General features: G+C 44.8%; 2 protein-coding genes across 3 annotated transcripts in view; one reads left to right on the top strand and one right to left on the bottom strand.

The window, feature by feature from the left end:
• Window positions 1-16996, top strand: part of Kel (Kell metallo-endopeptidase (Kell blood group)) — a 77876-nt gene extending 60880 nt beyond the window's left edge. Inside the window, exons 2-19 of the mRNA XM_052721395.1 lie at window positions 697-809; window positions 1062-1203; window positions 1486-1662; window positions 2079-2203; window positions 2512-2658; window positions 5300-5362; window positions 5448-5636; window positions 6085-6233; window positions 6941-7070; window positions 12648-12758; window positions 13895-13993; window positions 14174-14251; window positions 14653-14753; window positions 14892-15002; window positions 15151-15218; window positions 15415-15584; window positions 15911-16006; window positions 16713-16996. Coding sequence (XP_052577355.1) covers window positions 762-809; window positions 1062-1203; window positions 1486-1662; window positions 2079-2203; window positions 2512-2658; window positions 5300-5362; window positions 5448-5636; window positions 6085-6233; window positions 6941-7070; window positions 12648-12758; window positions 13895-13993; window positions 14174-14251; window positions 14653-14753; window positions 14892-15002; window positions 15151-15218; window positions 15415-15584; window positions 15911-16006; window positions 16713-16874 — 2166 coding nt within the window. The 5' untranslated portion in view covers window positions 697-761 and the 3' untranslated portion in view covers window positions 16875-16996. The remainder of the gene's footprint in view (window positions 1-696; window positions 810-1061; window positions 1204-1485; window positions 1663-2078; window positions 2204-2511; window positions 2659-5299; window positions 5363-5447; window positions 5637-6084; window positions 6234-6940; window positions 7071-12647; window positions 12759-13894; window positions 13994-14173; window positions 14252-14652; window positions 14754-14891; window positions 15003-15150; window positions 15219-15414; window positions 15585-15910; window positions 16007-16712) is intronic.
• Window positions 16997-17926: 930 nt separating this feature from the next.
• On the bottom strand, window positions 17927-18919 carry Llcfc1 (LLLL and CFNLAS motif containing 1). 2 transcript variants are annotated; one of them, XM_052719277.1, is made up of 3 exons: window positions 18884-18919; window positions 18663-18786; window positions 17927-18102 (listed from the first exon to the last, which is right to left on the bottom strand). In XM_052719277.1, exons 1-3 carry the CDS (start codon window positions 18917-18919, stop codon window positions 17927-17929), a joined length of 336 nt encoding a protein of 111 aa, XP_052575237.1. The 2 variants fall into 2 exon arrangements, with proteins under 2 accessions (XP_052575237.1, XP_052575238.1); XM_052719278.1 differs by lacking the exon at window positions 18663-18786 and having other exon boundaries at window positions 18884-18896.
• Between the last annotated feature and the right edge of the window lie 3946 nt (window positions 18920-22865).

The following is a 22865-nucleotide window of genomic DNA, read 5'->3' as shown; positions in this document are numbered from 1 at the left end:
CAGGAAAGAAAGTAGAGGAGGAAAGGATACTCTGGAAATAAAGAGACAGGGTGAACAAAGTTACAGACCCCAACACAAGGAGCAGGCCAAGTGCAAGATTGCTTGCTGAGTGGAGATGCCTCCCTCCCTCCCCCCCCCCACCCCCCCCACCCCCGAAAAGCTGAGATAAAGGAGGAGGTGAGGCCTGAGTGTTCCCTCTCTGATAAGCAGGCTCCACCCAGAGGCCAACAGTACACATTTGGGGACAGAGGGATAGAGTGGAAGGGGTGCCCCTTGTCCAGGGCCGCAGGGACTGGAGTGGGGGCTAAAGGGATGCCATTTCCAGTAAGCTGGCTTTAGATAAAGCACCTGGAGCAGAACCAGGGAGGATTCTGGGAGCCAGAGAGAAGCAGAGACAGATGGCAAGTGTCCTGGAGAAACATCCAGCTTCTGGAGACAGAGCCTAGGGTGGGGGTTAGGGTGGCTTTGTGCAAATATCCTGTCCCCTCAACACACACTGGAGAGGAGGGAATATGAAGCTTTCAGAATAGAAAAAGGGAAAGGCAAGGCAGGTGATGAGGGCAAGGAGGTGGGGAAGTTGAACACCCAGGGAAGAGGTTTGTTCTGGGGACTTTCTTGAGACGAGAATGTGGGGAGGGCGAGTGTCAGTGTGGCTTGACAACCCTGTCTTTGACACGTCCTTCTTTTCCAAACCAGCTTCTCTCTCACCCTCGATCCTCCACTCACGTCAGGAGGAGGAGGACAGAAGTGTGGAAGGGCTCATGGAACAGAGCCAGGACAGTAGAATGGGACCTCCCTGGAGCCAGGAGGTAAGTGGCCTCTGCTATGACACTGGAGTCATCTCTTCTATCGCTAAAGTCCTACAAACCCTGTTTGATTCCTTTTTGCACAGAATTACTGTCTCATGTACTAGAGGTCTAAAGAAAGCTGGATCTTAGAGAGAATAAGCGGAATTACCCCTGTACAAAGGGACACTAACACTACTCCCTGCCCCCAGTTCTCATCATCTTATCATCTCTGTCCCTCCCAAACTTGTTTGTCTTGTTTGTTTCCCCCACTAGAGTTCTCCAGAAGAAGGGCTTCCCACTGAATGGAGCAGGCAGTGGACAAGAGGCAGACGGGTGTTGATAGCTGTCCTGCTCTGTGGCCTGGTCCTTGGTTCCTCTGTGCTCTGGGTGTACATCTTCCGGAATTGTGGTCCTCGTAAGAAAGATTCTGAAACACCCGTGACCTAGGCAGCCCTCCCTCATATGCTCTGGTCCTGACCCCTGAGACTCCTGCCCCAGGACTTACTTGCCCCTACTCTCATGGTTCCTGAGAATCTAGATGCTTTCACCCTGAATCCCACAGCAGGCCACCAGGCAGACAATTTCCTTCTTAACTCGGACCCTCCTTTGTTTCTCACTAGAAGTCCTTTGCCAGCCCCTTGGGGGAGCCCTTGTTCAGTTCGCTCTTCTTTTCTAGCTCTGAGCTTTTGTTTCACAGGCCATTGTGAGACACCAGTGTGTTTGGATCTCCTGGCCCGTTACCTGGCCTCTGGAAACAGCAGTGTAGACCCCTGCACTGACTTTTTCCGCTTTGTCTGTGAAAAAGGCAATGGGACCAGCAACTCTTTTCAGACTCTTACAGAAGAGAACAAGAGCCAACTGTGGAGACTACTGGGTGAGGACACAGGATGGCAGACTCTCTGGGCAAGCAGACAACTGAGTCTCAAGTGATCTTGATAGCTCTAAATTCTGCAAAACTTCCGGCTTGCTCCTCCACTTCTACCCAACATTCTCCTGTACTCCCATCCTGCTTATTCTTCATCTTTTTGTTTCTTCCACCTCTTTTCTTTCTTGTTTCCCTTTCTGTATTTCCTCTATGGTCCTCATTTTTCATCTTCACTCCACCTCTCTGCTCTAATCCTGTGGTCAAGCTGAGCTGTTAAAAACTGGGCGCTCTCCTCACTTAATTAAGCTTGATCCTCTTCTCTATCACTGCGGGGAAGTTTCCTGAACATTCCTATAAAGTTCCCATCTGCTGTTTGTCCCTGTACCAGTATCTACTCATTCAATGTCCCCATGTTTTCTTTCTAGAGACCCCAGGGTCTTGGCACCTAGGATCTGGGGAAGAGAAAGCCTTCCAATTTTATAACTCCTGTATGGACACAGATGCCATTGAGGCTGAAGGAGTAGGTCCCCTCCAACAAATTATTGAAGAGGTGAGAAAAATTGGGGTGTCACTGTTTCTGAGTAATTCACATGACCAATGAGTGCTTGAGGGCTTGCCATGATTTTCTAGAATGCAGGTCTCTTTCTTAGGGATTCCAAGTTCTAGGAGGAAGATAGAACTGGAAATACTCCCTGAAGAATTGAGACTTAGAGCGAAGGTAGAGAAAGAAGTAGAAGCCTAGAGGGAACAAAGGGCTCAGAAACCCAGAGCTAGGGGCTGCGAGGAAAGGAAAGATGGACACATTTGGGGCTAGCTCTCACGGGTCCCTAAATTCAGTTCTGTCTCTCTTCTTCCAAGCTTGGAGGCTGGCACATCTCTGGCAACTGGACTTCCTTAGACTTTAATCGAACTCTGAGGCTTCTGATGAGTCAGTATGGCCACTTCCCATTCTTCAGGGCCCATCTGCAACCTCATCCAAGCCCTCCACACATACCAGTTATCCAGGTGAGGGATAAACTGGCAAAACCACAGTTGCACCTGAGCCTGCCTCTAACTCCAGGCTATCATTGCTTCGAAAAGAGATTTCAGGCTGGGAGATAAGACGTATGTGCCAAGTAGGGAACAGCCCTATCTGAAGGGAAAATTAGTACTACACGGATCAGGTGAGACTAGGTGAGACTGGGAAAAGGTGTTGCAGGGCCAGCTCTGAGAAGAGCGAGTACTTTCAGACTTCTTTATTGGAAATAAGGATTTCTGCGGGACCTCTTCATTAGTTCTTCAGAACTGCCTTTCTTTTATTTGCTCTTTATTTTCCCCTAAGGCACCTTTCTAAATTTAAGAGCTAAGAGCTTGTCATTTTAATAGATCACCCAGTCATCAAGATACGGCCCCTAATCTTCAGCAAAGCATTGCAAGTTTGTGATCTGACCCCTACGCTTATCTTCTGTTACATTCCGTCTCCCCCTTATACTCTACGCTCTGCTGACTCACATGTAATGCCAAAAATATTCCTCTTCTCTTTGCATATGCTGCTTTCTTGCCTGTAACAATGCTGGAAGACTCCTACATGTTTCAGATGTTAGCTTTAAGAGCCTCTTCTTTCAGTAAGTCTTTCCCAACTCACTAGTTACGATTTGGGTAAAGTCCCTCTGTCACCTGTTAAATGCTCTCAGCATTGACTACTCTGAAAGAGTGTGGCCTCAACAGACTAGAGTTCTCAGCAACTAGTGGCCATACTAGGTGTTTGTTGAGTTTGTAAATAAATAAATAACAGAGCTATCACTGCTGTGGTAGACACTGGAGTGGTCTATATTTGTCACTGAATCCCACAGCTTTGTACAAGGTGATTATTCAAGAATTTATGACAATCATTATAAGGTATTCCAAGATTCTGCTTTAACATGTGGATTTGTGCATCTAGCTGTTATGGTTTGGTGGGATTAGTTAAGATCTGAAATGGTTAAGGACAGATTTAGAGAGGAGGATGTCAACAGAGTCTTGGGGTATGGCTAATTATTCAAGAGAAGAATGAAACTAAAAGACACCATCAAAGGGTTACAGGAAACTTCTGAGCTAAGGAAGTATTTGGGGTGGTGGGGCTTCTGCACAAGGTCAATGAGAGACTGGCCTGGAGATTGGGTGTGAATGAAAATATGAGATTGGGCCAGAAATTATTGTTGGCCCAGTTAAGAAGAATGAATAACTATTAGCATATGGTAAAAAGAGGAGCTTCTGAATTCTTTCAGATATCACCATGGATTTGTGTAGAGCTCAAGAATAATCAGCTTTGGAGGCAACCTGAAGAAGCTGGGGATTCTAACTTAACATATTTGAGTTTGGTGAATAGCAGCAAAAATGAAAAATAAGAGCTGAACATGAGAACATGGTCAGTTTCAACACATTGTTGATGGTCCCAGAGATTTTCCAAGGTTGAAAATAAAAGGAGGAGATGCAGGAAATACTGAGTCACAGAATCAGCTCCAGTCTGGATAGTCTCTTGACTAAGCTTAGGTAGAAGGAATAGACTGCAGAGGAGCCCATGGGATGCTTAAGCAGGAGGAATGGAAAAGTGCAAGGGATCATGGAGGTAGAAGATGGACCACCATGTGTGGGATCAGAAGGCAAAAGGGAGGAACTACAGAAAGGAGCTATGAATTCAAGAGATTCTCTCACATACAGAGTAGAGAACTGGAAGACACCATTGAAAACTTGCAGCTAGTCACACAAATTTTTTTAAGACTAGACAGAGATTGTAGTTGGAGTTCAGGAGGACAGTAAAGAAAATTGTAACAACGGGCAAAGATGCTTTTTCCTCTCTAAACTTTGGACATAAAATGCAATAAAAGGGTCAACTAAAAGATTATTTTCAAGATGGAGGAAAAGTGTGGAGGTCAGAGTGGGAGTGGGACATTGAAATTAGAAGAGAGGAAGGAGTGCATGAACACAAATAGTTTGTGAATCAAAGAACACCGGGGCCTGGGCACTTGACTGGAGTGCAAAGTTGAATAGATCACCTACATATAGTATCAATATAAATCTGAATACTTTTAAAATATAAATTAATGCAAAACTATCAAATTTTCAATTCTAAAAATAATTTATTTCAAAATTGATCAAAACTATTATGATTCTTTGAAAAACAATTCTACTTTACAAATAGAATAAAATAGTGTGTGGAATTGGGTGATAAGCAAATACTGTAGAACCATGCTTTAAGCTCCTAACATTGAAGAATTTATCTTTAAAAATTCATTATAAGCAAAGTTATGATGTTTTATTCATGATGGATTTTCTGCATTAATTTTGTTTTAAAAGCATGTATTAAAATGTGCATCTTGTTACTGAATGTGAGTACTTCTTAATTAGTGCACCTGACATGGGTGTCTCACATCCTTGACTCTAGATCTACACTGGCACAAACAGTAGCTTCCTGCAAACAAATCTGTGTGTTCCTCAGTTGCTGAGAAGCTCAATGTTTGCATCCATAGACTTTCCCCATGGTTCCTGTCTTTCTTTGTGTAGTCTTTCCTCTCTCTCATTTCTTTATTCTCATTTCCCCATCTCCCACGGTACCTCCCCTGCCTTCCCACGCCTTCCCTCTCCATCCCCTTTGCTCCTACTTCTCCCCAGTCTCTCTTGTGTCCAGATAGACCAGCCGGAGTTTGACATTCTTCTCCAGAAAGAGCAGGAACAGAAAATCTATGCCCAGGTAAGATTCCACACAACACACCCTCTCTGCCCCCAGGCAAAAGGATGCTTCTGGCTTCTGAGGCTAAGTTTGCCTTGTCTTCTAGATCCTGCGGGAACAGCTGACTTACCTGAATCGCCTGGGAACTTTGCTGGGAGGCGATCCCCAGAAAGTGCAACAGCACGCTGCCTGGTTCATCTCCTTTACTTCGCGGCTCTTCCAGTTTCTGAGGCCACTAGAGCAGCAGCAGGCCCAAGACAAGCTCTTCCAAGTGGTTACTATCGGTGAACTGCAGGTGCCTAGAACTGAGGGCCTGAGGACTTGGTGCTTGATGGTCTCTCAAAACCTTTCTCTGTTTTATCTTCTTCCTCCTTATACCCCTAATTTCTTTACTTAAAAAAATGCATGTGTTTATTTATTTATTATGTGGAGTGCTGGGCATGAATATGCTTAGGTGTGAATATGGAAGCCAGATAACAGTTTTCAGGAGTTAGATTCTTGCCCTTCCATCATATGGGCTGGAGAGACTGAACTCAAGTGGTCAGCCTTGGTGACAAGTGCCACTGACCACTGAACCCTCTTACTGGCCCCTTACTTCCTTTCATTTCCGTTCTTCCATAGCTCCAGTTACGGGAAAATCCTCCAATCCTTCCCCTAGCACAGCCCCTCCCTCCCCATTCCCTCTCCATCCTGTGCCTTTCGTTGTCCTTTCCTTCTCTTCAACCTTGTGTCCTTTCTCTAAGGAAATGGCCCCTGCCATCGACTGGTTGTCCTGCTTACAAGCCACATTCACACCAATGTCTTTGAGTCCCGCCCAGACCCTTGTGGTCCGTGACCTAGACTACTTGAGAAACATGTCACAACTGGTAGAAGAGGAGCTGCTGGCAAACAGGTTCGCCCAGGTGGAGCTGGACAGATATTGGGCATGGAAGGAGAGTGAGGACACATAGGTATCAGGGACACCCTGAGTGAGAGGCACCAGCCACATAGGGGGACAGAGAAGGGTAGAGTGGGTGGTAGAAAAGTAAACATAAAAACCAAGAATTATGTAAGGCTTTGGGGTGTGAGGACCATGTGACACATGAAATGAAGGATGTAGGGGTGAAAGAAGATGAGGTGTCTGCCAGGAACGTAACATCCACCTTTAAGGAACTCCTGCACTATAGGTAATGCCTGAAAGCCTGACTTTGAAAGGCACAAACCCAAGCCCTTCTGTATAGCATCTCAGGGGTGATATTGTCTAGAAACCCTTTACAGGGGAGGCAAAGCAGCAATCATGTGGCTTCTGCAGTTTTATAAGTGTGCCTGAAAAGAGAGCTACCAGCAGGACCAAGGCAAGCCGCAACCCAGCTTTGCTGTACTTAGCCATCTATCCTTGGATGAGCTGAGGTTTCCTGGTTGTGGAAATAGATGAATCAAGTCCTTCTCTCCTTGTAACTTCAGAAGGCAACTTGATGTTTGGGCACATATGGCAGTTGGTCTTTGTAAATATAGAGGACAGGGCTGCATGCAGGTATACCAAGGTGATTTATTGAAGGGATTCTTCATTGGGGCATGTTGAGAAGCTTTGGTTTTAGGTTGAGAATTTTTTCTCCACAGGGACCTGATACAGAGCTACATGATCTTGGGGCTGGTAGATACCCTTTCCCCAGCCCTGGACAGTAAATTCAGGGAAGCACGCAGAGAACTGAGACAGAAACTATGGGAACTGAAAGAGCAACCACCCCTGGTAAGGAGAGAAGGTGATGTACTTTCTATATTGGGGAAAATATCGATATATTTCCAGAGGTAAAAAGGCACAGGAAGAGAATTCCCACCATATGGAATTAGGCAGGACTGGAAGACAGAGTTTATCTTTAGAACCAAGATACCACCTGGTTACTTCTGTGGCATTTAGCTGAACATTAGAATTTCAATATAAAAGTGAATTAAAGAAGGACCATTCCTTTGCCATAACTCTTGAACAATGTGCTGTTTTCCTGAACCCCTGAACTCTATGGTTTGAAGACCTGGACCTAAAGTTTAAGATTTATTGTGATGAATGATATTTGGCACACAGTAGCCATCTAGAAGAGTCCATGTTTGGTTTCTAAATGTGTATCCAAGAGTTCATTTCTGATCCAATGAGATTTTATTTTAATTTTTTGGTTACAAATGAACTTGGTTGGTCAGATCTTCCCATATCTGAGGAGAAAGGTGTATAGGAAGTGTGTAGAACCAATCAACCAGTTAGATATGTTATCTGAGATGCACAGATCTGCCCTCAGAGAGTTCCTTGACATCCTGTGTCAGATCATTTCAAATGCAAGTGGAGATGTCTAGAGCACTGGATACATCCTTAACCTCAGTGAAGGTCTCAGTTTACAGTCTTGAGGGAAAATAACCTTTTTTCTTGTTAATTTGTGGGCTGTTTCTCTACCTCAAAAAGTCCTTCAAAAGATTTGCTGAATTCTGGGGAGATGGCTCAGTAGCTAAAATACTTGCCACTCAAGGGTGAGGATGTGAGTTTGAATGCTCAGTTTGATGTAAATTGCAGTAGTGGTGTCTATAATCCCAGTGTTTCTGTGGCAAGATGGGATGGAGACAGGAGAACTCTTGGACATTTAGGGCCTGGTAGCCTGGTGTATACAATGGCAAAACAAAGAAACCCAGTCTCAAACAAAGTGGAACATTTGGGATTGGCACCTGAGGTTGTCTTCTGAACTCTACTCCTGCACCATGGCAATCAATGCCTCTTCTCTCTCTCTCTCTCTCTCTCTCTCTCTCTCTCTCTCTCTCTCTCTCTCTCTCAATTTTAAAGGGAAAATGTTCTCATAGAGACTGAAATGTAGCTGTTGATTGTTTATGGTTTATGAAAGCCTAGATGATTTCCTTTATTGACTTAATTCTCAGTTTTTTATGAGGTAACATAAATATCATTATATGTTTTTATTTTTTTTTTAAAGACAGAGTCTTATTATGCAGTTCTGGCTGTCCTGGAACTCACTCTGTAGACCAAGTTGGCCTCATACTCATAGAGATTTGCCTGCCTCTGCCTCCCAAGTACTGGGATTAAAGGCATGTAACAATACACCCAGTTCATTTTATGTTTAGAGATGAATCATTGACTCTGAGGGAACCTGACTATAGTAATAAGTTAGATCATCTCTGGCTTCAAGGTTAGTTTCCTTCTTCAATGCCTTAGACCATTCTCCTTTAGGATGGTCACTCAGTGTGGGATGGATTCACCAGAAGCCTATCTCTTGATCAGATGAAGTGGAGCATAACACCAAATGCAAACTTCCTGGCAAAAATAGCTTCCTGTAAATGCCAGCATTGTGGCATGAGGTCATGTCTTGGAAGTTATAAACATGTCAACACAGAGATTCATGCTTAAAGAATGTGGAAGGCTTACAGATCCTGTAATCACCATACTTTCATTGGGGGTATATAACTGCCAAATATGTATCATGTTCTGCCAACACATAGTAATATGACGACTTTGGAGAAGCTGCTTTGACTTTCTGGACAGTACAAAAGGTGACACAGAGTGATAATGTTGATAGTATCTGACCCTTAACATTACGGTCAGGCATCCATGAACACCACTGACTAGAGATGATTATATTTAACCTTCCCAGAAATGCTCTGAGGTTTTTAGTTCCCATTTCTCAGGTCAAAAACAGGTGTGAGAATGACAAATAACTTCCCCAAGATTGCGTTGCTCTTAAATGAAGAAACAGGCTCCAAAACAAATCTGGTTGGCGCATGAAACTATATTTTTAACACAATGGGCAAGATTGAGAAACATGTGGGTGCTACAGCATTGGGTTAGGAAACTCTTCTAGAAAAGGGCAAGACAGCTAAGTATATTTGGCTTTATGTTCCATATAGTTTATGTTGCTAATACTTGACTATCCTAGTGGCACAGAAGACAGAGCTGTGCTCCTAAAGAACACAGTTTGGACAATGCATTCCTTTGGTGGCTCCTAAAGCAGGGTGATTGGAGAGGGTTTGGATATCAACAGGATCCCTTAGGAGCAGGTGGAATTGAAGCAATGTTTAGAGAAAAGAAGACATTTCCCAGCCTTATCTCACAGGAGCAATTCATGAAGCAGACTGGTTAAAAATTGGTCTAGTGTGTAGGGTCCTCCTCATGCCTCTGGCTGAAAAGAAACAATGGGGCTTTGCAGCCAAGGCTGTGCCCAGTGCTACCACTGAAGTTTACTCTTGGTAGTTGAGAACTGGATCCGCAAATAGGATAACATTGAGGTGGAAATCAGAGAGCAAGGGGTCTGGCAGGATGCTTGCTTTTCTTTTCATGAAATAAGACATTTATAGAACTTAATCTGATTTATATTTTAGAAGAACATGTTTCAAGATAAGCAATGGAATTTCCTGGCTTGTGTGTTAAGAGGTAACATGGAGTCAGGGGCAATACCAGATTCTGGGTTTGATTTTTAGTTCCAGACAATGATTATTAATTGAAGACCTCTGACTCCTCTGAGAAATTCTAATGTATGTTCTTAGTTTGAAATCTCAGTAAGTGTCATATCTGAACTATTTATATTCAGCCTAACATCCAAATTTATTTAGACAATTTAAAATTTTGTTTAAACAAGTCATTTCAGTTACCTTTTTTCTTGGATCTTGGGTCATCTGCAATTTTACTCGATATTTCTTAATCCAGACTACTATTAATATCTTGTTAGCAAAGCATTAGGTCAAGCTTTATTTAGCTACAGATTCATCTATTCATTTATGTGATATTTTGTTGTTTTTCCATTTTTTTTTTGAGACAGGGTCTTACCACATCCCCACGATGGCTTAGAACTTCTAATCCTCCTGCCTCAGCCCTTCCACTGTAGGATTACAGATGTGTGCCACCATTCATGGCATGTGGGGTATGTGACAATATTTGTTGAGTACCAATTATTTTAAAAAAATGCTTCTCTAGGCACCTGTTATGTAACAGTGAACTAAATAGACAAGCATCCCTGCCTTTGGGTATTCATAGTTCAGGAAAAAGAGAGATAATAAACTGTTTCTGCTGGGTGGTGTTAGGAAGAAAAGCAAAACATAAAATGAGGAAAAGGAATGCAAGAGAAAGAGCAGTTATGATTATTGGTAGGTGGGTCAGAAAAGGTCAAATTAGCTGTGAGTCATTCTCATGGCGTTTGGTTATGGTTCAACCAGACAGGAGTCCACTCACATTGCACCATCATTCTACATCTATTTCTTCATCTCATTTACTAGGACATGATTTGTGATTTAACCAGATCCTTTCCTGATATTGAGATAATGTCACCGGAGTGGCAATAGAATTTAAAGAGTAATGCTAATGGAATTCCAGTGGAATTTAGAATAAACAGTGTGCTTTTAGGGACTTACGTCACCTGATCTTTAAATCTGAGAGGAAAGTAGAGCAGATATTGCTTTTGTTTGTACATCTTGTCTACCTGAAGTACCTGGATTTAAGTTAATAGCTCACATTGGTAAATGCTGGAAACTGTGTTTAAGGGCAGTATTGTAGTGGTCTTTAAGGAAAAATTTAGTTTACAGACAGGTTTCATTGGCACTTGGAGTAATTTATGTTGAAAAATTATCAGGTGACGTTCTAATAGATATGCATGTGTGCATTTGTGTAACCAAGCAGTCCTGGACCAACCTTCTTCAGTAGTGCTGCTCATTTCTGATGGGTTCACTCTCCAGTTTAGTGCAGCCCATCTGTGCCCTGTGCTTCTGATATGGGACTCTGTTATGTTATTTCGGGGCCCTTATCTGTGTTTTTAGAAGGCTATCTCTTTGTGTAGCTCCTAGTCTGTCTTGTACCCCATTTAATGAGCCCTTCAAATAGATACATTTTTATTATTTTGACATTTTTGGTCCTCAGTGATCCTATTCTGGCCTTTAATAGTTGCACATTATTTTCCATGCCTTCAAAAAACATTCATTTAATAATTCATTAGAGAATTTTATCTAGAAGTCCTTACATACTCTTGTGATCTTTCTTGACTTCTATCATTTCTTTATATTATTCATGGTTTGTATGAGATATATGCAACAATTTTCACTGCCCTGAAATGAATCCACTGAGGTTGATTATCTTGCATTTGAAGTAATTCTTTCATCCTTTATATTCCAGAGATTTCTCCCTCCTTGATTTCCACATTTTCTGTAACACTGTAGTACCCTTCCCTGTCTAGAGAGACAGCTAGGATTCTAGTTTGAGTAATGTTCTTGTTACTTGTCATTTTGCTTTCACCTCTTCTAGCAGTAAATAGTGTATCACCTAAAAGCCCAGGTTTACTGATCTATAGGATTCTGAAATATAATACACACATTTTGAGACTGGGCATGGGTTGTGTAGAGAAAAGGAGTTTCTCTCTTCAGTTTACAGTTTAGAAATGGGAGTCTGGGAGGGAGGAGTGTGTGGTGCAACTCCTGGGTCATTTCTGTGGTGGGTGGGGGCCCAAGTGAGTAACTCAGCGTTGGATACTACTTCTCCCCTCCACAGAAGTCTTTTACTCCTCAGAGAGATACCTCCCAAGGGCCTTGCTTTCATACCAATAGACAACAAGCATGGGTCCTGAGGGAAATGGGAATCCTCTTTCTGCTGAGCAACAGTGGATATTGCCAGATAAAATGATAAATGAAAATCTCTCTCTCTCTCTCTCTCTCTCTCTCTCTCTCTCTCTCTCTCTCTCTCTCTCTCTCCTCTCTCTCTCTCTCTCTCTCTCTCTCTCTCTCTCTCTCCTCTCTCTCTCTCTCTCTCTCTCTTTTCTCTCTCTCTCTCTCTCTCTCTCTCTCTCTCTCTCTCTCTCTCTCTCCTATCTGTGTGTGTGTGTGTGTGTGTGTGTGTGTGCTATTGTCTTCTTCATGTGTAGTGTATGCATACATATATTATTGTATATGTACTCATGTGTGCATATAGAGGCCTGAGGTTGACATCGGGTATCGTTCTTTTATCCATCTCCACCTTTAGTTTTTGAGGCAGTATCTCTCACTGAACCTAAATTTCATTGATTCAGATAGACTGGATGGCAGCCAATCAGTTTCAGGAGTCTGTTTTTCTCATTTCCACCCTAGGCATGAGCCTCCATACCTCACTTTTTATGTGGGTTCTGAGGTCCTGGAATCAAGTCCTTATATTTGTGTAGTTGGCACTCTAATGCCTGAGTCATCTCCCCATTCCTGGGAAATAAAAATTTAAAAAAACCATTAAAGGGAGTATCCTGTGAGATGAAGGTCTATGCAATATTGGTGTTGGGATGTGATGAAAACAGAGGCCTGAGCAGGTCTCACTCACTCCAGTATGTTTTTGCAGCCAGCCTCCCCACGATGGATGAAGTGTGTGGAAGAAACAGGCAAATTCTTTGAGCCTACCCTGGCAGCTCTGTTTGTTCGGGAAGCCTTTGGCCCCAGCATCCGCAGCGCTGTATGTGAGAGCTTCCCCCTGTCTGCAGCCCTCCACCCTTCCCACTCAACACGCCTCGCCCTGATTCTATGGAGTGTGCCCTTGTCTGTGGTGTGCAAGGCAGGAATCAGGCAGAAAAAAAAAATTCAACTGAGAAGGAACCCAGAGACCTGCTCAGTCTCTTGGACAAGTCCAGTTTAGCCACAGGACATAAGTATTCACAACATGAAATAACTTGAACACCTCACTGGACTTTCCTGGTATTGTGTTTCTTCAACCTTAAAAAACAGGGGGAAAATCAAACCCCTTGACCTTCAAGGGTCCTCCCTGTTTGTCTAGGAGTTTTGAACAACACACGATAGACTATGAGATCAGGATGATGTAATCTCACAGAGGGCAAATGAGTAACTTCTGAATAAGTGGGGGACTCCGTGAGAAGGGGACTCGAGCATTTTATGTGTAGTATTTTTTAATTGAAATTATTTCCTGATTTAATAGGAGAGGGAAATGAGCCAAGGGTAGTTGAACAAGTTGCTTAATGTCATGGAGACTCTAGGTAGCAGTCAGGATTTGAACTCAGTCTGTCTGAAGCCAGAGTCATTTCTGATATTGTCACCCAATTCCTTCCATCAAGAAAGAACGTACATAAGAATAGTGAGGATTTGAGAAATGAGGTGTATGGTTCCAGCTGTATGGCTATAAAGACTCCAATCTGCTGAGAAGCCAAGGAATGCAGAAGATAGGAAGTATGTCTTTAGTGAGAGAGTATGAACACAAAGGCCCAGAAAGCAGAGGCAGAAACAGTAGCTTCCCATGCCCTTTGCTTTCTGAGAAAGTTGTCTGTCCCCCAAAGAAAGCACCCATCAATCTCAGATATCCAAATAGCAAGGTACTGTTATTATGGCTCCTTTTGGGGAGCAGTCAACTCATTACCCTCTATGTGCTTGGCACTGCCTTTGTGGACCCACAGACCTTCAGGTCCTGGATATTTATCATACTCTTGGAAACAGACCCTCTTGTGAGCTCTTTCCCATTCTCTGCCAGCTTCTGGAGCCCAGTAGGCTCTTTAGGGCCAAGATCTCTTTACAGGCTGCAGCAGGACCAGGGCTCAGAATGGTCCTAATACCGTTTTCCTTTTCCTGACCTCATCACCATAGGCCATGGAATTATTTGCTGAGATCAAGGATGCTGTCATCCTACGCCTCAAAAAACTTTCCTGGATAAGTGAGAAGACCCTGAAAGAGGCCCTGAACAAGGTAAGATCAGGAGTACAGGTCATTTGGGGACTATTTAAGAGATAGTTGATCACTGGATCAAGAAATGGGAATGGAGGAGAAGAAAAGGGCACAGAGCATATATGTGGGTGACAGCGTTAATGGCTCTTGAGGGTTTCTGAGGGAATGCCGGATGCTTACAAACTTTGTGTCTCTTTCCAGCTCACCAAGCTGCAGGTGGAGATGGGGGCCCCCAAACGGGCCTTGAAGCCAGATCTGGCCAAAGAGGAATATAGTGATGTGAGTTTTGTTTCTTTTAGTGTCCTTATGTCCTTAACTTCCGACTTCCTGACCCAGCTGAGTCAGAAAAGCAATCCATTTTCCATGGGCAATTCTGAGCCAGCCTCTTCTTGGCCCTGGTGCTGGAGGGGCAATTTTCCAGGCAAAAAAACTGGAACTGTCTAGGGTTGTTATGTGCACATGCATGCGTGTACACACATGCATTCTGTGATGTGTCTATGTGTATCTGCATGATGATGCATGTAAACTTAGTACCAATGTGAGGTGGTAGCACAGGGTGGTTTCTGCTTAAATATGATTGCATGTATGTCAGGGCTTCCATGTTCAGGTTTACATGTGCCCAGCTCCATCCATTTGTGTTCACGTCAGTGCATCAAAATGATCTGCTGCCTCATTCCCAGATACAACTTGGTCCCAGTTTCCTTCAGTCTTTCCTGAGCTGTGAACGATCCCTCCAGGGCAGGAAAGTTCGGCACTTCTTGCAGCCTTTTCCCCACCACAGGTATGAGAACAGACACTGCATCCCAGAGATGGGCTAAGAAAAGTGACAACAGTCACAAAATCCATGACGATGGTTGGGAGAGACTGCGTGCAAAGACAGTAAATGACGGAACTGTGTTTGCATGTACTCTTCACACAGATGGACGGGATCTCCCTGGGGAGTCAAGGCCTACTATTCAGTATCTGACCACGTGGTGGTCTTCCCAGCTGGCCTTCTCCAGCCTCCATTCTTCCACCCTGGCTACCCCAGGTATGGACCATTCTCTGAAGGTGAGTCTTTTGGTGGGGGATCTCAAGAGGGATTAATAGCTGTTAGGATGGATGAGACTTGGAGTTGGAAAATTGGCATAAATACTTTTGAAGGTTTCTACAAGTCCAGTGAGACTTTTTCTCTTTAGAGCCGTGAACTTTGGCGCTGCCGGCAGCATCATGGCCCATGAGCTATTGCATATCTTCTATCAGCTCTGTGAGTGATGAGTCATTGGGAGGCAGGGCCACAGGGATCACTAGGGAGAATATCAAAGGGGCCTGGGGGAAGGGGAGGGTTATTCAAAGGCTTCAGGAGGGACAGTCTGAGAGCTCCTGGGAGCCAGGTCAGTCTGTGGTATCCCTCATGGTCCATTGATCTTCACCAATTCCTTCTCTTCTTCCATTTTCAACAGTACTCCCTGGGGGCTGCCCAGCCTGTGACACCCATGTCCTACAGGAAGCACTTCTATGCCTGGAGCACCATTATGCTGCCTTCCCCTTACCCAATATGTCCCCCTTCAATGGTTCTCACACACTCCTGGAAAATGCTGGAGATATAGGAGGCCTGGCCATTGCATTTCAGGTGTGCCAAGGTCCCTGTTCTTCTGTTTTCTTTCTACTATCCCTCATGAAAACATAGTTGCATAGCTTTCTGCCCTTCACATTCCCACTGAACAGACAACAACTTGGGACCCCCTTCCTACCCTGTAGATCTCCCACCTTCTAGAACAACTGTAGGTCTTTTGGTAAGTACCCTTTCTTCTTGCCTCAGACAAGTACATCAGTACACAGTTAGATAAGAAGGCTTAGGAACTTGTTAGGGTGCTATGCTATATATCTGGGATCTGACTTCTGAATGCCTATAGATCTGAAGCCTAAAAGAAATTTCTGTCCCATACCCATATCTAGGCATACAGCAAGAGGATAGTAGAGCACCGTGGGGAGAGGACCCTGCCCAACCAGGACCTCAGCCCTTATCAGCTCTTCTTCCGCAGCTATGCCCAGGTGAACAGCTACCATTTCTCTCTACACTTGCTTCATATCAGTTCAGGACCCCAAGGCTAAAGGGATGTTTGCCCCATGCTACCCTGTTCCATACTCACAAGTCCATTGTCATGGATCCCCACTTTTTAACATTTCTCATTTGTCCCTTCAGAACCATCCTTTAGTTGATTACAGGTTCTTTAATCAAATTCAGCAGCTGGCTTCCCACCCTATCCCCAAAAGAAAAAGACTCTCCATTTCCAAGTTCCTCTATAAGACAAACATGTTGTTCCCTTCTTTTCTCACACTTTAGAAATACAGACTATTTTAAAAGGAGCCAACAGCAGGCTGGATATATGACCACACTACTCAGAGACCTCAGTCCTGGGGTTAGTTTCAAACCAGTATCACTCCTTTTAGGACTTTATGCTCTGTCAACAACATGGCCCACAATTCTTCAACATGGCAATGACTCCCTTATAAAACTCCATTAAACCCGGCTTTAGTCCCTTATAAATGGCAGCATTATACAGCCAAGTTTCTTCCTATGCAGCTAGTGCCATATTGAATGATTTGCACAGAAGCTCTCCACGTGGTTCCTGAGCACCCTACTCCTTCTCCTCTGTGTTCTTTATAGTGATCTCCTAGTCCTTGTATCCAACCTGTCCCTGTCACCCTGTGAGACTTTCTCTCCTCCTTACCCTTCTTTGACCATCTTTCTCCTCAGGTGATGTGTAGGGAGCTGAGCTTACAAGACCCTCAGGACACTCACAGCCCTCCCAGCCTTCGAATCCATGGACCCCTCAGCAACACCCCAGCCTTTGCCAAACATTTTCATTGTCCACGTGGTACCCTTCTGAACCCCTTTGCCCACTGCAAACTCTGGTAACTTGGCTACCAAAGAGACTGAGATGTACAGGCATGGCATACACCTGGCCCCATCCTTGAAGTCAGAACAAATGCCTTTCTTTTTTGTTGTTGTTCTAAAATTAAAAGCGTGTATTTAGCTTTTGCTATCTCTCTTTTTCAGTGTGTGTGTGTGTGTGTGTGTGTGTGTGTGTGTGTGTGTGTGTGTGTGTGTGTGTACTGTGGCTATATGTGTGCTACAGCATATGTGGAGGTCAGAGGACAACTTTGGCTATCAGTCCTTCCCTTCTTCCTTGTTTGGAGACAGGTGTATATGCTGGTGTGTATACCAGGCCGGCTGCTCCACCAGCTAGCTCACAGGGACTCTCCTGCCTCCACCTCCCATCTGTGTCTGTCGCACTGTAGAGTGCTGAGGTTACTTATGTGATGACTGCAGCTAGTTTTAAGTGAGCTCTGGGGATCTAAACCCAGTTCCTTACACTTGCACAGCAATTATTTACCCCGAGAGACATCTCCCCCAACCGTTCGCTCATCTCTTCACACTTCTTTCCTGCTATGTTCTATTCCTAGAAGTCAGGAAGGATAAGAGGGAAAAGTGGCGAGAAAAGCTTCACGGACACTGGAAAAGCAGTTGGTGAGCTGATGGGTCTGAAGGTCACTAAGTGGGCGAAAGGCCAGGCAGTTCAACCGACCAGTGAGAGAAGAGAGCTTAAGCTGCAGAAAGTCGCTCACAATTGTTTTCAGGATTTTATGGCTATTGCTATTTTATTGTCACTGCCTCCTCCCTCTAAGCTGTTGTTTCAGACAAAGCTGAGGAGTCAGAAGGGTGTGGGTCTGGTGTCTTTGGCCCTGGGAAGCAACATTCTGGGTTGGGGTGGCAATCGGGTAGTGGCAATGAGAGTTGGGAAAGCTGTGTTGCTGCACCCTAAGGCCAGGTGCTTCTCAAAACTGGGGAGCTGGGTGTGCATTTTGAGGAGGCATCTGGGAGAGGAGGTCAGTAAGCGATCACGAAGGGGAAGTAGACTTCAAAGTCCTCATGCAGGACCCAGACTACTGCCTCCACCACAAACTCTCTCATAAAAAAATCATGATGCTGGCCAGGTTGAAGCAGAAGGCTAGATCGAAGAGGTGGTCCCGGATAGTTGTTGCCTGGGCGATCATGTCTTCTTGCTGGGCCATATCCATCACCTGCCACAGCTCACCCACTGATGAAGCCACAAAGTGTTCTTCGTACTGCTCTTGGCCCCGGTCTGGAACATGAAAGAGGGGCAACCCCCAATCTCAGTCCTGGTCGGCACCAGAATGGGGAGGAGGTCGAGGATGGAGAGACAAGTGAGGGCCAATCGCCAGTCATAACACTGGCCTTGAATAGAAAGCAAACACTCTAACTAGAAGGTTTTTCAGGTCTCACTTCAACCATAGCTCCATCTCAAACGCACGCAACCTTCACTCCTCATACAGGTTCCCTCCTCCAAAGGGTTACACTGTTTGGGGAGTGAGGCACATCTTCAGGCTTGAAGGCAAAGGCTGCTCCTCTCTAGGCAAACACTCTTTCTACTTCCTCAACAGCTTTGGACAATTGCAGCTAGTCCATGCTGTGGCCTAAGAGTCTTTCTAAAGCCAGACATTTTTATCTGCAGCTATTATTACATTACATGCTTGTGGTGATTGAGAACGTAAGTTATCTCATGAAAACCAAACACAAATCCCAGTTGATCCTAACTTAATCAGCCGCTAGAGCCTGAATTCAACCCACGTGTACCTTTACTTCCACCCTGCTCCCCGTACACCCTTTCTCTGCACTACCTACCTGCAGAGACCGTCTTCTCTCTCTGACTCCTGTCCTCATCCAGGCTGGTGCTGCCCTTCAGACTCTTCACCCCCTTCACTTGCAGCAGCAGCAGGACAGCTGTCAGGAATGTTGCCCTGTGGAACTGGGAGCCCAGGGAAGTCATGGACCTTCTCTCCCATGCTGCCTCTGGCCCCACTCCCCAGGTCCCATCACCACCGTGTCCCTGTCTCAGCCCTTACCCCTTGCCAGCATCGCTTTTCCTCCTTCTCTTCCATAGGACCTCTGACTCTATGTGTTCTGTGACATCACTGCCATGGCCCTAACCCACATTCTAGATCATTATACCATTCCAGAAGGGTGGGAAATGGCAGATGTTTTGAAAATGGCCATAGGAGTCACCTTGTAGATCACAGCCCACAAGGGCTCTAGAACTTTCCAAGTATCATCACATCTATTACACCATTGGATGTGCATAGTTGTGTGTACTCCAAAGCAACAACATTCTCAGTCACTACTTAGATGAAAAGGCAGGTTCACTGGGAAAATACATCTCCCGTGCAAGATCACAGCCATCAGTGGGCAAAGTAGGATTCTCCATTAGTGCTTCTGAGTCTAACTGTGATACCTGCCTATAATTCCATGTAGCTTTTCTCTATGCAAAGTGGTTGGCACAGATGAGGCTAATGACTTTCTACACACCAGTATCCTCAAGTCCAAACATGTGCCTTGTGCTCTGCATGAAACTTGAAGTCTATTAAAAACTGGGGCATAAGAACTAGGGCATAGAGGAAGGATGAGAAAGTACAGACACCATGTAAGACAGACAGACAGAGAGATGGAGACAGATAGAATTTGATGCACAGTGTATAGGGTTGCATAGTGATAGAGACTGAGAGCTAGGCGTACAGTCCTGTACTTCCAGTTACTCTAGAGGGGAGGGAGCAATAGAAAAATCACAAGTTCAAGGCCTGCCTGTGTTACAGAGTGACTTCAGTCAAGTTGGGGAAACTTGGCAAGACCCTGTCTCATAAAAGTTCACTTTTAAAAGTGCTGAAGATGTAGCTCAATGGCAAAATGCCTGATGTGGACAAGAGCTTGGGTTCAATCTCCAGTACTACAAACAAATGGAAAAACAAAACCAAATGAACACATAAAGAAATAGATGCAGAGTTGATTATCTTGTCTGTGAGTCGAGGGTACTCCTTTGTACTCTTTCCTTTATTATTCTTTATTCTTGGACTTTGTCCTGTTGTACATCCAGGCTGAAATACCTTCTTTTATTTTGTATCTTCTTGTACTCTCAGACATAGAGAAGCTGTTTCAAGAGTATCTGGCAGCTGCTTGCTTGGTTGAGGGGTGAGAGTCTATAGAGAGAAGGCAGCATGGCAAGGAGTCAAAGACCCCAAATAATGGAATTGGAGAGGAGAGGACGGGCACCTGTGCCTGCTCCCTCCACAAGTCAGAACTGTCGGTTAGCTGGCAGAGAGGACTCGGGGGTGCTGGGCTGGGAATACAGTATGAAGGTCTTTCTTGGAAAAAGAAAAACAGACACGGCCATGAGCAGCCAACTGGGTACAAGGACAGGGAAGGCCCATTCATATCACTCTTTCTTACACGCAAACACAGGTGCCAGGGGATATACATGAACATATACTTTTGTACAAGAAAGAACTGGAGAAACGAGAAGATAAGGTGAGAGATGAAACTCCTTTCCCATGAAGGGAACCCATGCTAGCAGGTACACTCACATGGAGCCTGCCAGACTCTAGCTCTTACTTCCTTGAGCTCCAAACCAGGTGACAGGAGACTGGGGAGTGATATAGAAGGGCACTTTATGGTGGTGGCATAAAGGTGTAAAAATGCAGTGACCTCACTTACCTCAACCTCGTACCCATTGACCTGCAGATCCAGCGAATGATGAATGAATGGAAAAAAGTAAAATCACGAATCTCCTCCTGGCTATTTTGGAGGAGGAGCTTCTTAGTTCCCTGGTATGCAGAGAAACCTACAGCTCTGGAGACATGAATGAGGAGGGCAATAGTGGGAGGGGCAGCTTGGAGTGGAAAGAACCAACTTGGGCTCATTATCAATGACTTCTACCTCTTTACCAATTCACCTGCCTGACACTCAACTTCAGAAGAAGTGAGTCAAGCAGGAGCCACTAATTCCCTCATTTTTCTCTTCTTACAAAGTATAAAACACTCAAAAGCACACAGGAACAAAAAGCCCTAACAATTCCACCATCCAATGATAACTGCTGTTAATGTGGTGTTCCGCTGTAGTGCTTATTTCCTCCTCCTAGGTACTTGTGAGCGGGTGGGAAACATCCCCTGGACTCAACAATGAGGTGGCAAGCCTGCCACTAAAATGCAGCTGCCATGCTGGGGGTACAATGACCGGGGAAGGCGTTATCTGGAAGAGAGGCTGCAGTGGTGCTGATGCAGAAAGCTGCAGGGGCACCGAGTAGAAAACGAAGACAAGAAAGGATGACAACATGACAGTATAGGCTATTATCAGAGGGAAGGCGTGGTGGAGAGAAAAGCCAAAGGAGGGAAAGATTCAAAACTCTGTTTCACCTACTGAGATGGATGGTGATGGGACAATGGACAACTTGGCCCCCACCCAGGTTCCTTATTCATACCCCTCCAACTGAAGAACCTCGTTCGGGCAAGAGGGGCAATAAAAGATTGAAGACCTATGGGTGGTTGCTCCTTCTCTTTCTTCAGGGACCTATGGCCAATGTCCTTGGTGACTGCACCTGCTCTGTGTGTCCCTGATTGAGCCAGACTCCTCCACCACAGCCCCTCCCCCCACCCCCTCAAGGATTAGCTTTATGGGCTTAGTAATTCCTTGCCAAGTGCACCATTCTTGACCAGCTCCCCCTCAACTTATCGGCACATCTATAACCCCCACCTCAATCTTATCGCTCCCTCCATCTCCTTAGGCTGGAAGTCCACAGGTTTCAGAGACCATTAGCACCCACACTGCCCCAACCCCCAGTGAGGCATAAAAATACCCCACAAGGTGACCCTCCCCACTCCCTGGGTAAGAACAGTTTCTCTGTGTCTCAGGCACGTCCTCTTCCTCTCCGTATTTCCTTTCCTTTCCATCCTTGCCCTGTTCTAGAGGTTATTTTGCTCTCTGGATCAGAGCTTTCTTGCTTATGTCAAAAGGAGGCAGTCCCAAGGTCCCAATGTTCTCTATGGGAAGGTCTCAAGTATATCCCACTCAAGTCTCTCGTATCTTTCCCGAGTCTCTTAAAAGTGGATTCTGGGACACATTCTTAACTTCTAATCCAACTCTCCAGCCCTATATTTGCTCTTTGAAATTAAATTTTAGCAGATTATTGAATATTTCAGATATTTATGTAGATGGATATTATCAAATTTTCCAAACTATGAGTTAATATCTGATAATAAAAGTTATATATATATATATATATATATATATATATTTAAAGTTTCCCAAGAAGCAGAAAGGCCTGGAGAGCAATGAATTGGGAGCTAAGATCCCAACTTCAAAGCCTGTTTCAGTTCTGTCTCAAGCCCAGGGATTGAGACAGAACACTCTCTGTCAGTACAGTATCTTCTCATTCAAAAGCAACTCTTGCCTTATTTCCACTGACCTCACAGGTCCTTTGAAGGAGTACATTCAACAATACCAATATGTCTCATTAAAAATCTTAAGAAAGCCAATGCAAGATACTGTTTAATAAAGTTACGCTGCCTTATTATAACCCACACCTGCTATCTCACTCCTAAAACGTTCCCCATGATTTCTCTATACTCTAATCATTTTCAGTTCCTGCTCTCCACCATCAGGAGTCACACAGAAGCCCCTAGGAGTCTTCGAAGCTCTGCATCCCAGGGTACCTGTCTCACCTTCAAGATTATCTTCAAATTCCTTGGCCCAACCCCTCAGCCTCTCCCAGTCTCAGCTGCCCAGCCCACTACTGCCAAGAACCAAGAAGGTTCCTCCCCTTTCCCCCTCCCTACTCCAGGCTGCTTTGTGCCCCCAGGCTCAACTATGTGAAGGTCTCCTCCCCTTCTCCCAGAAGGTAGCTAATTCTTCAGTGCACATGCAACACACTCACACCCGACAGCTACCTAGGAGATATATCGACCTAGGTCTTCACCCAGCAGACTAGCCTCTTCAGCTGCTGTCATCCTTGACTGGCTCCTTCCATCAGACTTGCACAAGTTGCAAGTGCTTGCAAGAAGA

This window comes from Peromyscus californicus, unplaced genomic scaffold, assembly GCF_007827085.1.
Source record: "Peromyscus californicus insignis strain IS unplaced genomic scaffold, ASM782708v3 Scaffold_6__1_contigs__length_162567912, whole genome shotgun sequence".
In the NCBI taxonomy this organism is placed as follows: Eukaryota; Metazoa; Chordata; class Mammalia; order Rodentia; family Cricetidae; genus Peromyscus; species Peromyscus californicus.
The sequence above is the reverse complement of the archived record's forward strand: the minus strand, read 5'-3'. Positions and strand labels throughout refer to the sequence as shown.